Below are 16,736 nucleotides of genomic sequence, written 5' to 3'. Positions count from 1 at the left end.
TATTTGATTATATTTCTTTTCTTTAAAAAAATATTTTCGTAACAAAGAACTTTTCACGCATCAATAAAACCCTTGTCAATTCATGATTTTATTGAAACCCTAATTAATGTTCATTTTAAAAGCACGTAAAACCTGGCACCTCGTCATTTCAGTAGAAGTAGAAAAGGAACCCCAGGCTGTGTAAGGAGGGCCTTCAAATATAAACTTTGACAAAAGGGGTCCTTGGATTACAAAGCTTGAGAACTACTGACACTGGGGGGCTGAAATTCAAGCTGATGTTTACTGATAATTTATCTTGCTAGGGTGTGCAGGATAAAACATACAAGGCTTTGATATTTTACTATTATTGCTCAAGGGCGCAGTGAGGACTGTGATTTCAGTAGCATGTATGAATTAACCTTTGGATGAGCTGCCCACATTCACCACATGATTTAAAAATGTACTGAGGTCTGATTCAATATAGCCTACTTCCTGAAGTTATCTGTTTTTAAATGTGCTTTAATGTATATGACATAAACATGCAGATCTTTACGTTTCTCTTTAATACAGTAGCCTAGGCTATAATGCCTGACCAATATCAGATTACAAATCAACGTGAGCAGTAGGGCCATACGTTGTTCGTCACACAACTAGTCGAGAATAGATTTGAAATTCAATTTGCACTTTTATTTATTTTAATTAAGCTGCTCCGACTAGTAATTGTCATTTGATAGGCATACATGTAGCGCCGCACTTCACAAGGATGAGAAATCAAGAGGAAGTCTGGAATCTGCCGGTGTTCTAGAAGTCACGTGACAGAGTACTGCAGCTGATTAGTTTGCAGATGTTAATCATATGTAGACCGCAGCTGTTTATGCGAAAGACTGTCTGTGGTACCTGCCTTACCGCTATTTCCTTTAACGTAGCTTATATCTCCCCTGAGTGCGAGCATGTGCGGAAGCCCCGCAGCTTGAGCTTTCACGGATGACTCCATTAGTTCTCTTGAAGTCGCTTTTCCATGTCCTCGGTTCTCGCAGTAGGACACTTTGCATGCACTCAGGGTCCGCATCATAGTCTGGCCGTGATCGAGCTCAGACTTGCTTACGCACACAGAGCATGAGTAATAGCCTACCGTTTCCCCGCGAGAGCACCACCGCATCACTTCAACGGAATTTCCCATCTCATTTCATATGAAAAAAGAGGCAGGGCGAAGAAAGCTCTTGGATCTTCTTATTCAGTAGTAATTTAGCAACGTGCAAAATCTCGAACCCACCCCAAGTTACCAGGAAACGCGTGCGGGGAAGTTGTTTTTGTCAGCTTTTTGGCTGTAATTTGCTACCGCTATTTGACACCTTTTTGTGTGTGTGCTTCTTTGTTCAATTTTGGCAGGTCCAGCCCTTTGTTCGAATTCCGAATTCTGGAACAAAGATGTCGCACAATGTGTACCTTGTTATATATGCAAACAGTACCCGAAAACCCCATCATGTGACACATGTGAGTATATTCAGTCAAACAGTTGGTATGAATAAAAGTGAGAGTTAACGAACACTCATTAAAAAAAATACAAAGACCTGTTACTAAGGCGGTAACCCTAATATACAAAAACTAAAGGTAGGCCTACATGTTTGTACCTTATTTGCACCTTAATAGTAGATACCTTATCCTTACATATGAGGCATTGCCTACTTTAAAATTAATGTCAGCCTACATAGGCTATTAGTGCTTATAAGTAAGCTTATTTTTCCTATTTTCTACTATTTTCAAAGACTGCGAATGACAATGGGAAATTAAATTTTAACAAGATAACTTGAATTTAAAAAATGGTTAATTTTGTTGAACAAGACTGAAAGATTCAAGTCATTAAAATGGTCTGATATTCCCATCACCATTGCTAAGGTTACACACTCATGAGAATGCATTGCAAGTAGATGCTTTTGCAATAGGTCAAAGATTACGTACAGAAAAGGAGTGGTCAGATTCTTTCTGTATTATGTGAAGAGCTGGAGATCTTCCAGTAACATTGTCCTGTGTTTTTAAGGCCCGCCCTCAGAGGCTTCGGATTCGTGGAGGGTGGCAGCAATTACCAGTTTATCTGTCCTGGCAGCTGTAATTGTTTGTGGAGCCTTGCTCATAGGCGTTCTAGTACATCAGTGCAGGTCCAGGAGGACCTTACGTGGTGAGATGTTAACATTACAGCGTCTTTTTTTAACAAAACTCTTATTTCAGAGCAGGACTCAAAACTAACTCAACTTTTTCTTTCCACAACTCAGAACCAATTGAAGAGACAACAGGACCCCTTTATCCAGTATAGGTTCTTCATAAGGTAAGGGTTGGAAAAATGCAACACTTCTTAGGATGCTTCGAAATGCATTTAGGAATCTAGTTTTGTTCAAATGCAATCTTTTAAATGTTTGCAGCTCATGGAACTCAAGCTGACAGCATATGAAAACGGACTGTTACTCCAGTGAATTAATGCTCCGGATCGTGAAACACTGGCTGGTACCTCAACCACAGAGTGTTCTATGAGTAGCATCGGATTTGTCTAATTTATTTCATTAGTAGGCTATGTCATGCATAGCAAATGGTTATGCACATAAAGCTGCACTGAGACATTCCTTGTCACCCACTGTGCAGAATAGGTTTGCAAGCCTTAGGTGCTAAGTTGCATCCTACAGACAGCAAGATAGCATATTTTATATTCCTTTTTTCTGGAACCCCTAAAATGCTACAGTTACACGGTTTTTGCACAAATTTGTGGCCATTCATGTTGCACTTAAAAGTGCACCGTAGATGCATTTCCACCTGAATATTCCTTGTTAGATTTGCGAACATGATAAACACAAATAACCGGAGCTAGTTTAACATAGCAGACTTAGAGATTATCCTTTTTTACACATATGCCTTCTAAACAGACTTAGTATGGCACATAGCCATTTGAATGTATTTGTTATCTTTGTACAGTTTAATTATCTATTTTTATAGTGTTGGAATACTACGCACTGTATAGATGTAGCCCTTTGTACAAAAGTATTCTGCACTGACTGGCTCAGCAACCTGTCTATGGCATTGATGGAGATGTGGAGGCACTGAAGACCAGCGAAGACACAGCAGTCGATGACCTGAAGAGTCGCCATCTGACATTAATAGATTCTTTAAAAGAGCCGCAGGTGTCAGATTCAATCTTAGTTTTCCTACCTTTATGCGCATAAGAGATTAGATAGATTAGTGTGATATTTACATACATGTATCATGATACATTTAATCTCTCGTGTTTTATCTTTTCAGCTTAGTAAAATATGTTTAAGATTTGTTTAACTAGCTATGGGCATTAGGAAATGTATATATTTATATGCAGCAGATGCTGAGGAGTAATGAAATAAACTTGTTTGAAAGACTTCAACCATGTTTAGCAAGAGTACCTCACAGAACCTGTGAGAAAAAGGTCTGAGACCCATTTCAACCCAGAAACTATATTTTGCTTAAAGAAATTGCCTATTTTTTTTTTTTTTTTCTAAAAAACTAAGCACTTTTTATGCAGCAATTCCCAATAATACTTTATGTACCTCACCACTGCCATGTTTGTCAGAAATCTAGAAAGATCAAGAAGCTGGTCCAGAATCTTGATAAACATAAACCTGTGAAGCATGCACAGCACAGCACTGTCACAGTCTCGAGTAAAGATGGTTGTGTGCCTTTACTCATTCACAATTACTCCACAGACTGCAGAGGAAACCATGCATTTTAATGCATTAAAGAGACAACCAATGTACTGTATTTGTCTGTTCACGTTTTCTTTCCTAAATGTGTTCTTAAAGCATCTAAATTGTAGTCTTCACACTTGAAGAAACAATAGGACAGCAGAATGATAAACCCATCTACTCATTTGCATATTTTAAAATAATCATGTAATGTACTGCAAGGAATTAAAGTGTAAAAGCTAGATAAAATACAAGGCGGCTAAAAATAAAAGCAAAAACACACTATTATATCGTCTTTATTCAGTTCAAGAAAGTGAGGGTATCAACACCTACGATTAAAGATCATCTGCTAATTAAGGTCACTACTTGAGAAAGAGAAACATTGATCATGTGAACAAAAATAAATATTTAATATTAAAGATACACACAACTGATTATAGGGAGTCTCAGTTGTCAGTTTAAGTTTTGTCAAATGCACTGAAGCCATTAATACATATAGGTTTGCAATTTCTACTCTTAGATAATCAGTAAGCACCGATCTATAGGCCTTAATAGGATACCATTTTACAAATAATTTAATCCAAGTACATGGTGATATGAAATGGCACATTGAAATTTAGTCTGGCATCAAAGACAGACACAGAAGCCTTGATGCTCGAAGCATCAAGCTAAATGTATTTCCTTACATTGCATCTAGTAAGAAGTGAGACCTGAGCATTTAAAAAAAAAAACATTGAAGAGTTTAGTCTGTGAATTCCTGGCCTAATAGAGCCTGACCAATCATGGATTTTTATGGGTTTTTTTTGAGGGGGTTGGGGTGTCTAATTTTTTTGTGCTCCAAAATCTTGAATATACTTCCACTTCATAAAACATTTACTAGAAAAGTATGCACTAAGACAAAAGTGAAACGTTTCTGTTGTCTTTTCAAAAATGCTGTTGTGGATGCTTTTAAAGAGGTATTTCTTAAGTGTTTACATTCATTACCTACAATAATTACGTAAACGACCAATCTAGAATTTATCACACATTTAATACCATGCATAATGTGTACCACATGTAATAGTATTAAAGACAAGAAATATGCTTACATTTAAAATATTACTATAAGGTATAAATAGTTCTATTTAAATAAATAAATATATTTATGATTTTCTACAAGACAGGCCTAAAGTGAAGGTTGCTGTTTAACAGCCTTACCAGTGTCATCCATTATGAAACTGCAGGGACATCAAAGAGTATGTTGGTCTTAATGAGACAATGCTTACAGCACATCTACCATGAGCAGTATGATATCCTGAAAATATGGAAGCACTTAATACAAACATAATTAGAAGGATAGCATCTATCCTTTTATCCCCATAATACCTTTAACAATCATAACAGCTTGTTTTGTTCCCCCTCCGATTATGCCAAATAGTTGGTCAGGCTCTTGAAGGCAGCACTAGGTAAGAATCTGGACAGAAATACTCAGTCTGAGACCTATCATAATACCAAACAATTTGTGCACTGTTTGGGGACACAAAACAATTTAAAATAAAATAAAAAATCTAAAATGATCTCTGACAGGCACTGTCGCTTATTCTAAAATGTCTATAGAGTATTACTGTCCGTGCCAGAGGTAGTATCTTATCAATGCCAGTCTTAAGTGTCCATTAAAGAACAATATTTAAAAACACAACAGTAAAGGAGGCAAGTCATGCCGAGATTAGCATCTGTGTGTGATACAATCTAGACAAGTACAGCAGAAAACCTGATGTTGTACGATTATTGGCCTTGGGCCTTAGGCGGAGAAAGAGTCTTGCAATATAATATTGTTTTGAAATCTTCCCTTGGAGCGGCAAGACTGGAGCATGGCCTTAGAGGAAAGGGTCCACACCCAGTCCCACGAACGCATCATCATCCATGTTGAAGGAGGACTCGTAAGTCTGTTGGGTACTCTGATGCATCTTCTGATGGTGCCGAAGGTTGGACTTGCTAGAGAAACGCTTGTCACAAAGGAGGCAGGAGAAGGGCTTCTCTTTGGTGTGGATGCGCCTGTGGCAGATAAGCTGGGTGGAGACCCGGAAGGCCTTGCCACACTCCAGGCACTGATAGCGTTTGGGTTCTGTGTGAATGCGCCGGTGATTCTTCAGTGCCATGAGATTGGTGAACTCCTTTTGGCAGACCGAGCAGAAGAAGGAACCAGTCTTGTGGCTGTTCTTGTGGTTGAGCAGCGAACCAGCGTGGCGGTAAGTGCGCCCACAGTGCTCACACACATGACTTTTCTCTTCCCTACTATGTCCCTTGCTACTTTCCTGTTGGTCTTGAGGCTCAGGGAATCCGTACGCTTGGCTGAAGGCTGAATCGATCTTAGGAAGGCTCTGAATTCCTATCTGTTGGTCTAGTGCCGAGTCCCAGCCTGAATCCTGCTGCATCTGCATACCTTGCTCATGGTGTGACTGCCCCTGCAAACTGCCATGTAGCTCCTGGTGCTGCTGAAAACTAGCCAGGTTTGGGAAGTTCTGTTGACACATGTTGCAATAATAGGGGAGTCCCTTACTATGGACCTCCATGTGGCTCTGCAGGTGTGCAAACTCACAGAAGGTTTTTCCGCAATCTGGGCAGCAGTGGCGAGCCATTTGAGAATGGCTTTCTAAATCCAGAGGGTCCATGAATGTTTTGAGGCAGAGAGTGCAGTGAAGGAGGTCAGCAGAATGAGACTTCTTGTGGTTGAGAAGGGAACCGGCATGTCTATAGGAGCGTCCGCACTGATCACACCTGTAACAAAGTAAAAGATTGGCATCAGATGAAGGAAAGGTGTTCAAAAAACAATTTATGAAAAGAGATGACTCACGTGTAGCATTTGTCCACGCCATCTTGATTTACAGTAGAGTTTGGATTGCCATTTAGGTAACAGCGATGTCTCTTTAGCCCAGACTTTCCCTGGAAGCTTTTGCCACATGTTTGGCAGCTGTAATGAGTTACATCCCGTGCATGGATTTTTTGATGATTGTACAGGATGCTGGAGAGACGGAAAGCTTTACCACAAGTAGGACAGACATACTTTTTTTTCTGCGTGTGAATGCGTGTGTGGTTTCGTAAAGCCATGGGATTGGAAAAGGGCTTGGCACAGAAGGAGCAGGTGAAACGGCCGGTTTTGTGAGTGTTCTTATGGTTCAATAAGCTCCCAGCATGACGGTAACTGCGACTACAAATGTTGCACTTGAATGGTCGTTCCTCTTTTTCTAGGTCTGCATCATCGTCACCATCTACATCTCTTGGGGGGACAGAATCAGGGGCAGTCTCTTTGCTACAGGTGTGTCCTTCAAGTAGTTCAGTATCTGGAAATACAAGATGGCACTGCTTGCAAGTCAAATTCTTTTCTTGTTTCTGGCCCTTGACCTTTCTTCTTGCTGCTGCATTTCTTTTATTGGCTGAACAAGTGTGGTTGAGTAACTGTTTGTTTCCCCTGAAGGCCTTTCCACAGTCTTGGCAGCGGTGTCTTTTGACAGAAAAGTGTATTCGTAAATGGTTCTTCATTGCTAGCTGGTTGGAATAAGTGTTGTTGCACAAAGCACAATAATATTCACCGGTCTTGTGCGAGTTTTTGTGGTTGACTAAGCTTCCTGCATGCCGATAACTTCGCCCACACTGATCACAGACAAAAGGGCGAGGGTCCCTGGGATCTCCCATCTGGCACTCTTTTTCTTGGCTAGACTGATCACTGTTAGAGGTCTGCCTTAGCTTATGGCGTCTGCTCATTCTCTTTCTGCTGGAATTAAGTGCCTGCATTCCACTTCCTGATGCATTCCCACTCATCTGCATGAGCGTCTGGATTTGTTTGTTGAGCTCTTCAATCTTAGCCTTGTTTTCCTGATGTACCCTCTGGTGGTTCAACAGTTGTTTATAGATTTTGAATGCTTTCCCACATTCTGTGCATCTATGCCTGGTAGAGAAAGAAAAATAACTTATAGATTAATTATGATCTTATACAATCACTTTTGTTTTCAAAGCAATCAAATTTTGAGGTTTAATTTGAATATATATTTTAAACACTTACTTTTTAACATCAAAGTGTGTCCTCTGGTGATTCTTGAGAGCCAGCAAATTATAAAAACGCTTTTGGCAAACAAAGCAGCGAAACACTCCAGTTTTGTGAGACTTCTTATGATTGAGTAATGATCCAGCATGTCTGTACGAACGACCACATTGGTCACACTTGTACTGACGCTCTCCATCATGTGAACTCTCCTGCAAAAGTTCTTGTTGAAATCTTCTTCTAAGAAGCGGTTTCTCCCCACACTTCTCCCCCACTTGTCCATCTCGTTGTCCTGTGCAGTTGTGGTTACTGAGGTAATAAATATCGCTGCAGCTTATGCCACATTTCCCACAAATAATACTTTCGATTTCCACTTTTGGTTTGACCTCATTCTGGTGGTTGGATACAAATTGTTCTTGTGGATTACCTTCCATATTGCTATGCAGGAGCTGGTGTGCTTGTAGGTCCGGTTTCTTTGTAAAGCTCTCTCCACAAGTGCTGCAGATAATCAGACTGCAGTCACCCTGCTGATTTTCACTAATTTCATCTTTCTTGACCTCTAGAGAAGACAAGGATGATGGGCCACATGCTGAAGGTGCCGCATGAGTTTGAGTATGACCTCTGAGATGGCTTCGCAGTGCACGCATGCTAGTATAGTGATTCCCACACACTGAGCACTGATACATCTCTCCATCGTCCTCTTCTTCATCATCTTCACATTCAGCTTTAGCTTCACTCTCACTCATCAGCCCATGAATGTTGTCATGAAAGGTCTGCTGTCTAAAATAGGCCTCCGCTGCACTGCTGTCATGTCCTTCAAAACCAACATCTTCACCTGACTCTCCTAAGAAATGTTGATGCTTTGTGTTGTGAAAGTCCATGTGACCGGGTGAGTCATTCATCATGGTCTGATACTGCTGGTTCAGGAGGGGACACATGTGTGACTTGATTCCTGCAATATCAGTAAATGTCTTACCACAGTCAGCACACATGTGCCTCTCCATGAGGTGTTCATCCTGAGGTAGGTGCTCATCTGAGAAGGAATTGTCAAACTGCTCATGAAATTCAGTAGCATTCAGCTCATTCACATGCTCCTCATCAGATTCATGCTGCACAGAATCTACCAGGTCCTGAGAAAGGCCTAATATTCCACCTACATCTTCCTCATTTGATGGAAAACAGTTCTGTTGGTTCTCATGTGTCAAGGGTTCTGAGGAAAGCCAGTCACCCTCAGAACTAGCAGGCAAAGATGTGGGTCTCCCCTTATGGATCCGAAGGTGGCTCCGTAGAGCTGCCAAATGTGGGTAGTTCTTGTGGCAGATGGAACACTGAAAGATCCCGGTTTGATGCGATCTTTTGTGATTTATAAGACTGCCTGCATGCCTGTAGCTTTTGCCACAGATGTTGCACTTGAATCGGCGATCAGAACTGTCAGCATCTTCTACTTTGATGTTATCAGTACCCTGTGCTGAATGATCAGGGTTGAGGTTTTCTGATGGTAGAGCCACTGGCTGTCCCTGAGCATGCAGAGTCAATGGATTTTCATCTAAAGAGTTGGGTAGATAAATATGACCATTTTCCAATGGCCCATCTGATTGGTCATAATCAATAGCTTTATCGAGTAACGGAGGCAATGGTGGAGTGTCACTAGAGGGGGGATAAGGATTAGACTCTGGAGAATGAGTAACACTATCATTGTAAGCGAAACTGTGCTCCTCTGACAAGTTGGTAGGGAGCTCAAATGACACAGAGGAGGAGTTATGCAACAGAATATGATTCTGAAACTCATCATCATTAGCAAAAGCAACCTGACAAAGATGACAAAAATGTATTTTAGTATCACCATTCTGTGGCATAACACGAGGGGCAAGTTCTTGCTTGCAGTCTGTGAGGGCAGCTTTAAAGGTCTGCACACTGAGACGACCGTGGGTTTTACTGTGGATTCGCTGGTGACTATTAAGTGCAGAAAGATTATTGAACTGTTTAAAACAGACTGGACACTGAAATACTCCCATTTGATGAGTTTTCTTATGATTTATGAGGCTGCCATGATGTCTGTATGTCTTGTCACACAAGTCACATTTAAACGGTCTGTCTCCAGCATCATCTTCAGCTGCCATGTCACTTTCGGTGGTGGAATTTGAAATGTGTTCTGACACTGCACCATTACTAAGGCTGCTCACTGGAGCAATATTTAGCTTCATGTCTGGCTGCAAATCTGGTATAATGTCAAAATCCATCTCATCTATTTGCAGCATCTCAACATCTTTATAATTACTTTCAATAAGACTATTTGCAGAATCCTTTGTCCTGAGTTGAGACTCTTTATTGCGATGAGCCTTTTGATGGGTGACCAGCTGAGTTGCAAGGCGAAAAGTCTTTCCACATTCTGTGCAAGAATATTTCTTTCTAGATGTGTGGATGCGCAGGTGACTTTTGAGAGCCAATGCATTAGAGAGCTTCCTGGAGCATATATGACACTGAAAGGAGCCAACCTCGTGTGTTTTTCTGTGGTTAGCCAAGCTGCCAGCATGCCTATAGCCTCGTCCACATTCAACACATTTGAACTTCCGTTCCTCTTCTGACTGATGAAAAGTTTCTGTATGCTCCAAAAGACTGGGCATGCTTGCACATACTACACCACAATGTCTACACAAAAAGCCTTTGGTCCGGCCTGGCTCTTGCATAGCTATAGTGGTATAGTATAATAATAAGAAATGTCAACAAGAGCCAGTTTGAAGGAGTGTTAGGGATACACCTGTCCTCGCTATTATCAAATTGGCCCGTTCTGAGAGGTCTGACTGTAAAAGCAACATTCAAAAAATTAGCTGACAATACAATCTGTTCCATTCCATTGGAAAAACGTCATTGGGAAGATGATGCAAGCGCAGACACTGGATGAAATCTGTAACAGGAAAACCCATACATTATTTAGCATTACGTTTGCACTGGGCAGATGCATAAGAAAATGATAAAAAGCTAACATTAACATTACTTTCTAATGTGACTAAGTCTAGACAGAAAAAGCTCTGAGTTTACATAACCAATGAAGAAATCAATAAAAGGAAGTATTCTAACATTACTGTAAATAAAACACTGTTCTCGTTTGTTGAGAAAATTATTCTAGAACTGAGGATTCTGATGGTTCTATCATTTAACCTCATGTTCTGATATTCTTTACATATTGAATCTCATTCAACATTCACTTTTATTGTATGGACTAAAAATGCCATAAAAGTAAATGCTGACTGAAGCAGACATTGTGCCTGACATCTCCTTTAATGCTGTTTGAAGAACAGAAGAAACTCAAACAGGGCTGAGGGTGAGTAAATAGGAGTTTGAGACAAGGTTAAAACAGATTATCTATTATTGTTACCATTTTAATCAATTAAAATTAAAATGGGACCAGAACTTGGGACAAAATAAGATGGATTTAATAGGATAAATAATGACTTTTCTTTTCTGGATGAGTTGCCCCTTTTATACACACTTTTTTAATGTTCACATAACAAAAGTTTTCATTAATAGTACAAAAACACCCGTTTTTATACAAGCAATGATTAAACCAACTTGCTATATAAAAACAAAGTCCATACATTGATTTTTATATCTATTCATACCTATTTACCATCAATCATGAAACCTTCAGTCTCACATATTTTATTCTTTTTTTTATTTTATATCCATTCTATAAAATAATGCTGATACAGCATATCTGTCTGGATCTGAAAGCATCTCTGAACTATAATGGATTTTAGATAGAATTTCTACAGATGAGTGGACAACATGAAGGATCACCTCACGGGCTCCAGCAGTTAGATGACAGACTGCCTCACACAATGGAGCTCTGCTGACACGGTAAACACTTCCCCGGTAAATTAGCCTAACAGCTAGCTACACAGATACAATCTTGATTTGATAGTTTTAATAGTCCTCTAGACGTAGTCTAAATTAATACTGTACACAAACTGTCCTTGAGATGAAAGGAATAAAATATATATTTGGGAAAGACTGTAGCATCCCATCCCGTTGCGAGCTAGTTAGCATTTGGCGGCTAGAACCTGCGGCTAAAACTAACCTACTGATACAAAAAAAATGACGCTAGTAATATACATACTGAATGTTGCAGTCTCCGTGTTTGAAGTTGGTGTAAGTAATGATGACACTCCGTTCACTTTTTTTTAGTTTCAGGACGGGCGTGTTCGTCCTCCTTTCTACCAATTGTCTTTTACCCCCATCCCACTCGACTCACTTCCTGCTCTTGTTGCTAGGAAACAGGAAATGTGCATCGGTGAAAATAGTCCGTACGTTAGTTTAAACCTGTTTTTATACAGTCTGGTTTAAACATTACTTATATAATTTCAAGCCCCCTTTACAATTATTTGAATAATTTAATGAATTAATTTAGTCCCAGCTTTTCGCAAAAAGTTTGCTCACTAGTGACAAACAATGTTCTAGTTTTGTAATATCGCCACAAATGCAAACAGCAATTGCTACTCTTATAATATAAGTTAAACAATGAAACATTATTTAGCTATTAGAACTTTTAGGAATTTGTTCGGCCCATAACATTATATTTTCGAAGCCTCTTATTGTTATTATTATTATTATTCTTTAATGTTGTCATTAATGTAAATAACAGCTTGTATTATTAAAAAATGCTCAGTATTTGTCCACTCTTAAAATAAACCCTTTGCAAATACACAGTTACACATTATTAGACAGGTAACCGCACCATTAATTTTCAGCCTATTCAGATTTCGTTATATAACTCTATATGCCCAGAACAACTGCACATCCACGTACATTGAAGCGATAGATATCTCTCCTCCCACAGGCTCTCAGTCTCTCCTCCCCATTCACCCCACTCACCGTGCACTGGAGTCCGTAGAAACAAAGCAAGAACACCAACACAGCAGAGGTTTGAAAGCTTCTTAATTACAGAAAAACTATAGTTTTGTAGGCATTCCCAGGTGGTGAGTGAGGAAGTCATGAAGGCTCACATCTCGGCGTTCACTTGATAATTTCGTCGTGGTCCTAAAGCCGCCGTTCTTCTCCTCCTCCTGGGATTGAACGATTTGAAATTCATACACCCTTCTCTCCTGAGAGCACAAAAGGTACGTAACGTAATCCACATTTTGTAGGCATACTAAAGAGATTAAAAAACGGCCACAAAAATGCATCGATTATGATGAAGTGACAAGCGTCCAAGTAAGCTTCCGACTGCAAATTGCTTCGCGTGTTCATGCGGTCCTAAAGCCAGCCATTTTGTGTGATAGTGCAAAATAAAAGAGTACTTGCATGCGTTAAAGACATGTTCATTAGCTCCTTGAATTGCCACTGTGTTGCATTTGCATTGCTTCGAGTTGGTCATGGTCGTTATGTTTAATTTCTTTTAACATCGAAATGTAATTCAGTTTTGTACACAAGCAGCTCAGATGCCAACTTCCTTTTGAGAAGAAGAGCGTTTTCCCCTATTGTCCCTGAGGTCCTAATGCTCGCCATTTTGTGCTGCTTGCCCCATCCCAGCGAATTAAAGGGGTCATAGGATGTGATTTCAAGTTTTCCTTTTTCTTTGGAGTTAAAGCTGTTCGTGAATAGAAAAGATCCCTAATGATGCAAAGACTAAAGTCTCAAACCCAAAGAGATATTATATTTAAAAGTTAAGACTTGCCCATGCTCCCCTAAAACACCTAGTTTAAACACACATCCATATGACTACGTCACTGTGTGGGAAGATTTGCATAACACCACCCAAATGTACCCGCAAAAAAAGAAGGCGTAATTGATTCTCAGTGTAATATTGTTGCTTCCGCCACCATGTTGTGGAAACAGATGCTGTGTATTTTGTTGCGAAACCAAAATACTTTGTTTGGTCATCCAAAAGAGGACACAACTAGAAATCAGTGGTTAAGTTGTATTTACAACACACATTCACAACACACTGGATAGCTGACCAATCGGAGCAAACCTCGCTTTTCAGAATGATGAGCTTTGTGAAAATTGACAAGTTTCAGAAACCTTAAACCACATGAACATATTTCATTACACCAAATACACAATGTTATTTTTTTAGGAACGTCAAATGACCCCTTTAACATTCTTTTACAAAATATTCACCATGATTTCTGCCAAAATACTACATATTAGTTTTTTATGTGCTCTATACTTTAGCACACCAAATGTAATATGCTAGTTACTGCAAAATTTGTTCTTACATAAATCTGTGTTAACTTAAATTTGCCACAATTGTCATAAGACAAAATATACTAAATGACAGGGGAAAAAATATATTCAAAAAACAATTTTTTTGATCAGTGGTCAAGTAAAAGAAATAATAGGCTAATAATAACAACAAAAATAATAATAGTAATTATTATACAGTATTATTATAGATTAATAATTCATATATAATAATATTAAATGTAATTATTATTATTATTAACAGCAGAGAATGTAAATTATGATAAATATAAGTATATACAAATTAATCCGCCAAATGTAAGTGGAATAATAACCAAGTAAATTAATTATAAATTAAAACAAATTAAAGGTATTCATTGTGTATCTTGTTCTCTCCAGCATCATCAGGATGGCTTCACCTCATCCAGGTAGTCCACCAACCACAGAGCAGTATACACCACCGCCTTCTGAGACCGAGCTCAATAAGGAACCAGACAACTCATCAGAACAACCTCCAAGAAGAAGAGGCAAAGGGAGACCGCCAAAAACTTTGCACACTTTTAAATGCTCGACCTGTCAAGAGGTCTTTACCAGCTCTTCAGCTCTACAGAGCCACAAGCTGTCGGTACATGGTAAAGACAAACCGCAGCAATACACCTGTGGTAAGTGCACAAAGACATTCTCCAGCCGCGCGCAGCTTTCCAAGCATCAGCGCTCCCACTCTGCTCAGCGTCCGTTCCAGTGCCCCCACTGCAATAAGGCTTACAAGACTCCAACGGAGTTACGCAACCACAGCCGTTCACACACAGGGGAGAAACCTTTTGTTTGTTCTGACTGTGGCAAGGCATTTATGCAGGCCATTTGCCTGCGTATCCACATGACACAGCACAGTGGTGAAAGGCCTCATTCTTGCCCTCATTGCTCTAAGAGTTATCCCACACTATCCAAACTCAAAGTACACCAACGATCACACACCGGGGAGAAGCCTTACTTTTGTTCCGAGTGTGGGAAGAGTTTCGCCGACCCTTCAGTGTTCCGCAAGCATCGGCGTAATCACCAAGGCCACCGGCCGTATTCGTGTGGCCAGTGCGGTAAAACATACACAGAGCTGAAGGACTTGAAAAACCATGAGCGTTCGCACACAGGTGAGAAGCCTTTCCTGTGTTCGGACTGTGGCAAAGCCTTCTCCCGGTCGTCCTCTTTGGCATGCCACTTGCGAATCCACTCTAAGAGCAAGCCGTATCAGTGTGAAGAGTGTGGCAAAGGTTTTACTCAGCTGTCCTCATACCAGTCCCATCTTCGTACCCACTCGGGTGAAAAACCCTTCTTGTGTCCACAGTGCGGCAAGATGTTCTCCGATCCCTCGAGTTTCCGCCGACATCAACGAGCGCATCAAGGATTCAAGCCGTACCCTTGTGACAAGTGCACTAAGAGGTTTCGGCAGCCGGCAGACCTTGCGGTGCATCAGCGTGTGCACTCAGGTCAGCGGCCCTACAAATGCCCAAGTTGCGATAAAGCTTTCGTCGCTTCTTGGGATCTGCGGCGCCACATGCTAGTTCACTCCGGGCTGCGGCCTTTTTCTTGCACGGAATGTGGCAAGTCCTTCACGGAGCGCTCAAGTCTGAACAAACACAGAAGGGTGCATTCAGGGGAGCGTCCTTACAAATGCCAGCAGTGCTTCAAGTCATTTGTTGTGTCATCCAGTTTGCGCAAACATGAAAGGACACACTTGTCCGAGAGACCGTTACAGGTCCAGGTCACTCCTGAAACGACTCAGATGTTTCCTCCCACCCTTCCCCAGTTCTCCTGCTCTCACTGTGATATGATATTCGGGACATGGGAGGAAGTGCAAGCCCATACCAGCCTTCACACTGTCTCTCCCCCGTCTGATTCTGTGGTTTCAGCTTTGCATGTCGGCCCACATGTTTGTGTGACCTGCCAGGCAGAGTTTGCTCAGCTGGCTGAACTGCAAGCACACGAGAAACTGCACCCCAAGCCACGTCCTCACGTCTGTGACCAGTGCAGTAAGGGTTTTCTGAATAAAGCAGGGCTTCGTAAACACCAGCGCATCCACTCGACTAATCGGCCACATTCCTGCAATATTTGCGGAAAGGCTTTTCTTTTCGCTGCCTACCTACGCAAGCATGTGCGCACCCACCGCGACACAGAGTCCTCATCCTCCATGCCTCAGACAGACATAGTGCACAGCCAACCCCTGCCGGCGTCACCGTCGGGATCCGAGCCCACCTCAATTTCTCTGACTGTTCCGGTGACCGTGCCGGTGTCGGCATTTCAGACGATGCCAGCCCATATGTATATAGACAAGGAAGAGGGGCTCTGAACTTGTTGCTGACTTTGTCAGCTGCTTTGAACATTTGAGCAATGTTCACATTTTGGTTACTGCTGTTCTGTTCACAAAACAAAGAGAATCTTGCAAAAAGCCTGAAAATCCCATTTAAATCAATTAATTTTTCTCCTACTGAAGTTTAAACAGCTGTTATTATACGAGTGTTTTTTAAAGGCAACAAGCCAGTAAATGTGGTGGAAAATATGACCGTAATTAAGTTTTTGTAATTACATAATATAATGGTTTTATGCTGTACAGTTAAACAATATCGTCTCTTGTTGTTCTTTCTCTTTTGTCCTAAAGCAAAATTGACCTTTTTCACATTTTCTAGTTTTTCAGTCTTGTGGAAAGGGTCCATTGTACTTCATGGATTTTTGACAGTTTGGTGAATTGTAATATGATTTGAAAAAGGTTCGATGTATAACACCATTCACGATTTTGGACACATTGATTTAAAATTTGTTTTCTATGATAGTTTTGTTGACACAAATATATCACTGTCTTTAGAAAA

The 16,736-nt window shown here is 40.6% G+C and overlaps 2 protein-coding genes across 3 annotated transcripts; one reads left to right on the top strand and one right to left on the bottom strand.

The window, feature by feature from the left end:
• Positions 1-3,444: 3,444 nt before the first annotated feature.
• Positions 3,445-12,706, bottom strand: LOC113074323 (zinc finger protein 646-like). 2 transcript variants are annotated; one of them, XM_026247134.1, is made up of 5 exons: positions 12,568-12,706; positions 11,813-11,962; positions 7,717-10,600; positions 6,511-7,602; positions 3,445-6,434 (listed from the first exon to the last, which is right to left on the bottom strand). In XM_026247134.1, exons 3-5 carry the CDS (start codon positions 10,380-10,382, stop codon positions 5,534-5,536), a joined length of 4,659 nt encoding a protein of 1,552 aa, XP_026102919.1. In that variant the 5' UTR covers positions 10,383-10,600; positions 11,813-11,962; positions 12,568-12,706; the 3' UTR covers positions 3,445-5,533. The 2 variants fall into 2 exon arrangements, with proteins under 2 accessions (XP_026102919.1, XP_026102920.1); XM_026247135.1 differs by lacking the exon at positions 11,813-11,962.
• Positions 12,675-16,736, top strand: znf668 (zinc finger protein 668). The gene is made up of 2 exons (XM_026247136.1): positions 12,675-12,812; positions 14,278-16,736. The coding sequence occupies exon 2, from the start codon at positions 14,288-14,290 to the stop codon at positions 16,217-16,219; it is 1,932 nt and encodes a 643-aa protein (XP_026102921.1). The 5' UTR covers positions 12,675-12,812; positions 14,278-14,287; the 3' UTR covers positions 16,220-16,736.

The sequence above is a fragment of the Carassius auratus genome, unplaced genomic scaffold (genome assembly GCF_003368295.1).
Source record: "Carassius auratus strain Wakin unplaced genomic scaffold, ASM336829v1 scaf_tig00014308, whole genome shotgun sequence".
In the NCBI taxonomy this organism is placed as follows: Eukaryota; Metazoa; Chordata; class Actinopteri; order Cypriniformes; family Cyprinidae; genus Carassius; species Carassius auratus.
The sequence above is the reverse complement of the archived record's forward strand: the minus strand, read 5'-3'. Positions and strand labels throughout refer to the sequence as shown.

What these genes read in the sequence shown, in the direction of transcription:
- LOC113074323 (XM_026247134.1), bottom strand. Translation starts at nt 10,382, where the DNA reads ATGCAAGAGCCAGGCCGGACCAAAGGCTTTTTGTGTAGACATTGTGGT. An exon ending in ACACACTTTGATGTTAAAAA is followed by an intron (nt 7,603 to 7,716) that starts GTAAGTGTTTAA and finishes TTTCTCTACCAG; the next exon opens with GCATAGATGCACAGAATGTG. An exon ending in GGCGTGGACAAATGCTACAC is followed by an intron (nt 6,435 to 6,510) that starts GTGAGTCATCTC and finishes ACTTTGTTACAG; the next exon opens with GTGTGATCAGTGCGGACGCT.
- znf668 (XM_026247136.1), top strand. Translation starts at nt 14,288, where the DNA reads ATGGCTTCACCTCATCCAGGTAGTCCACCAACCACAGAGCAGTATACA.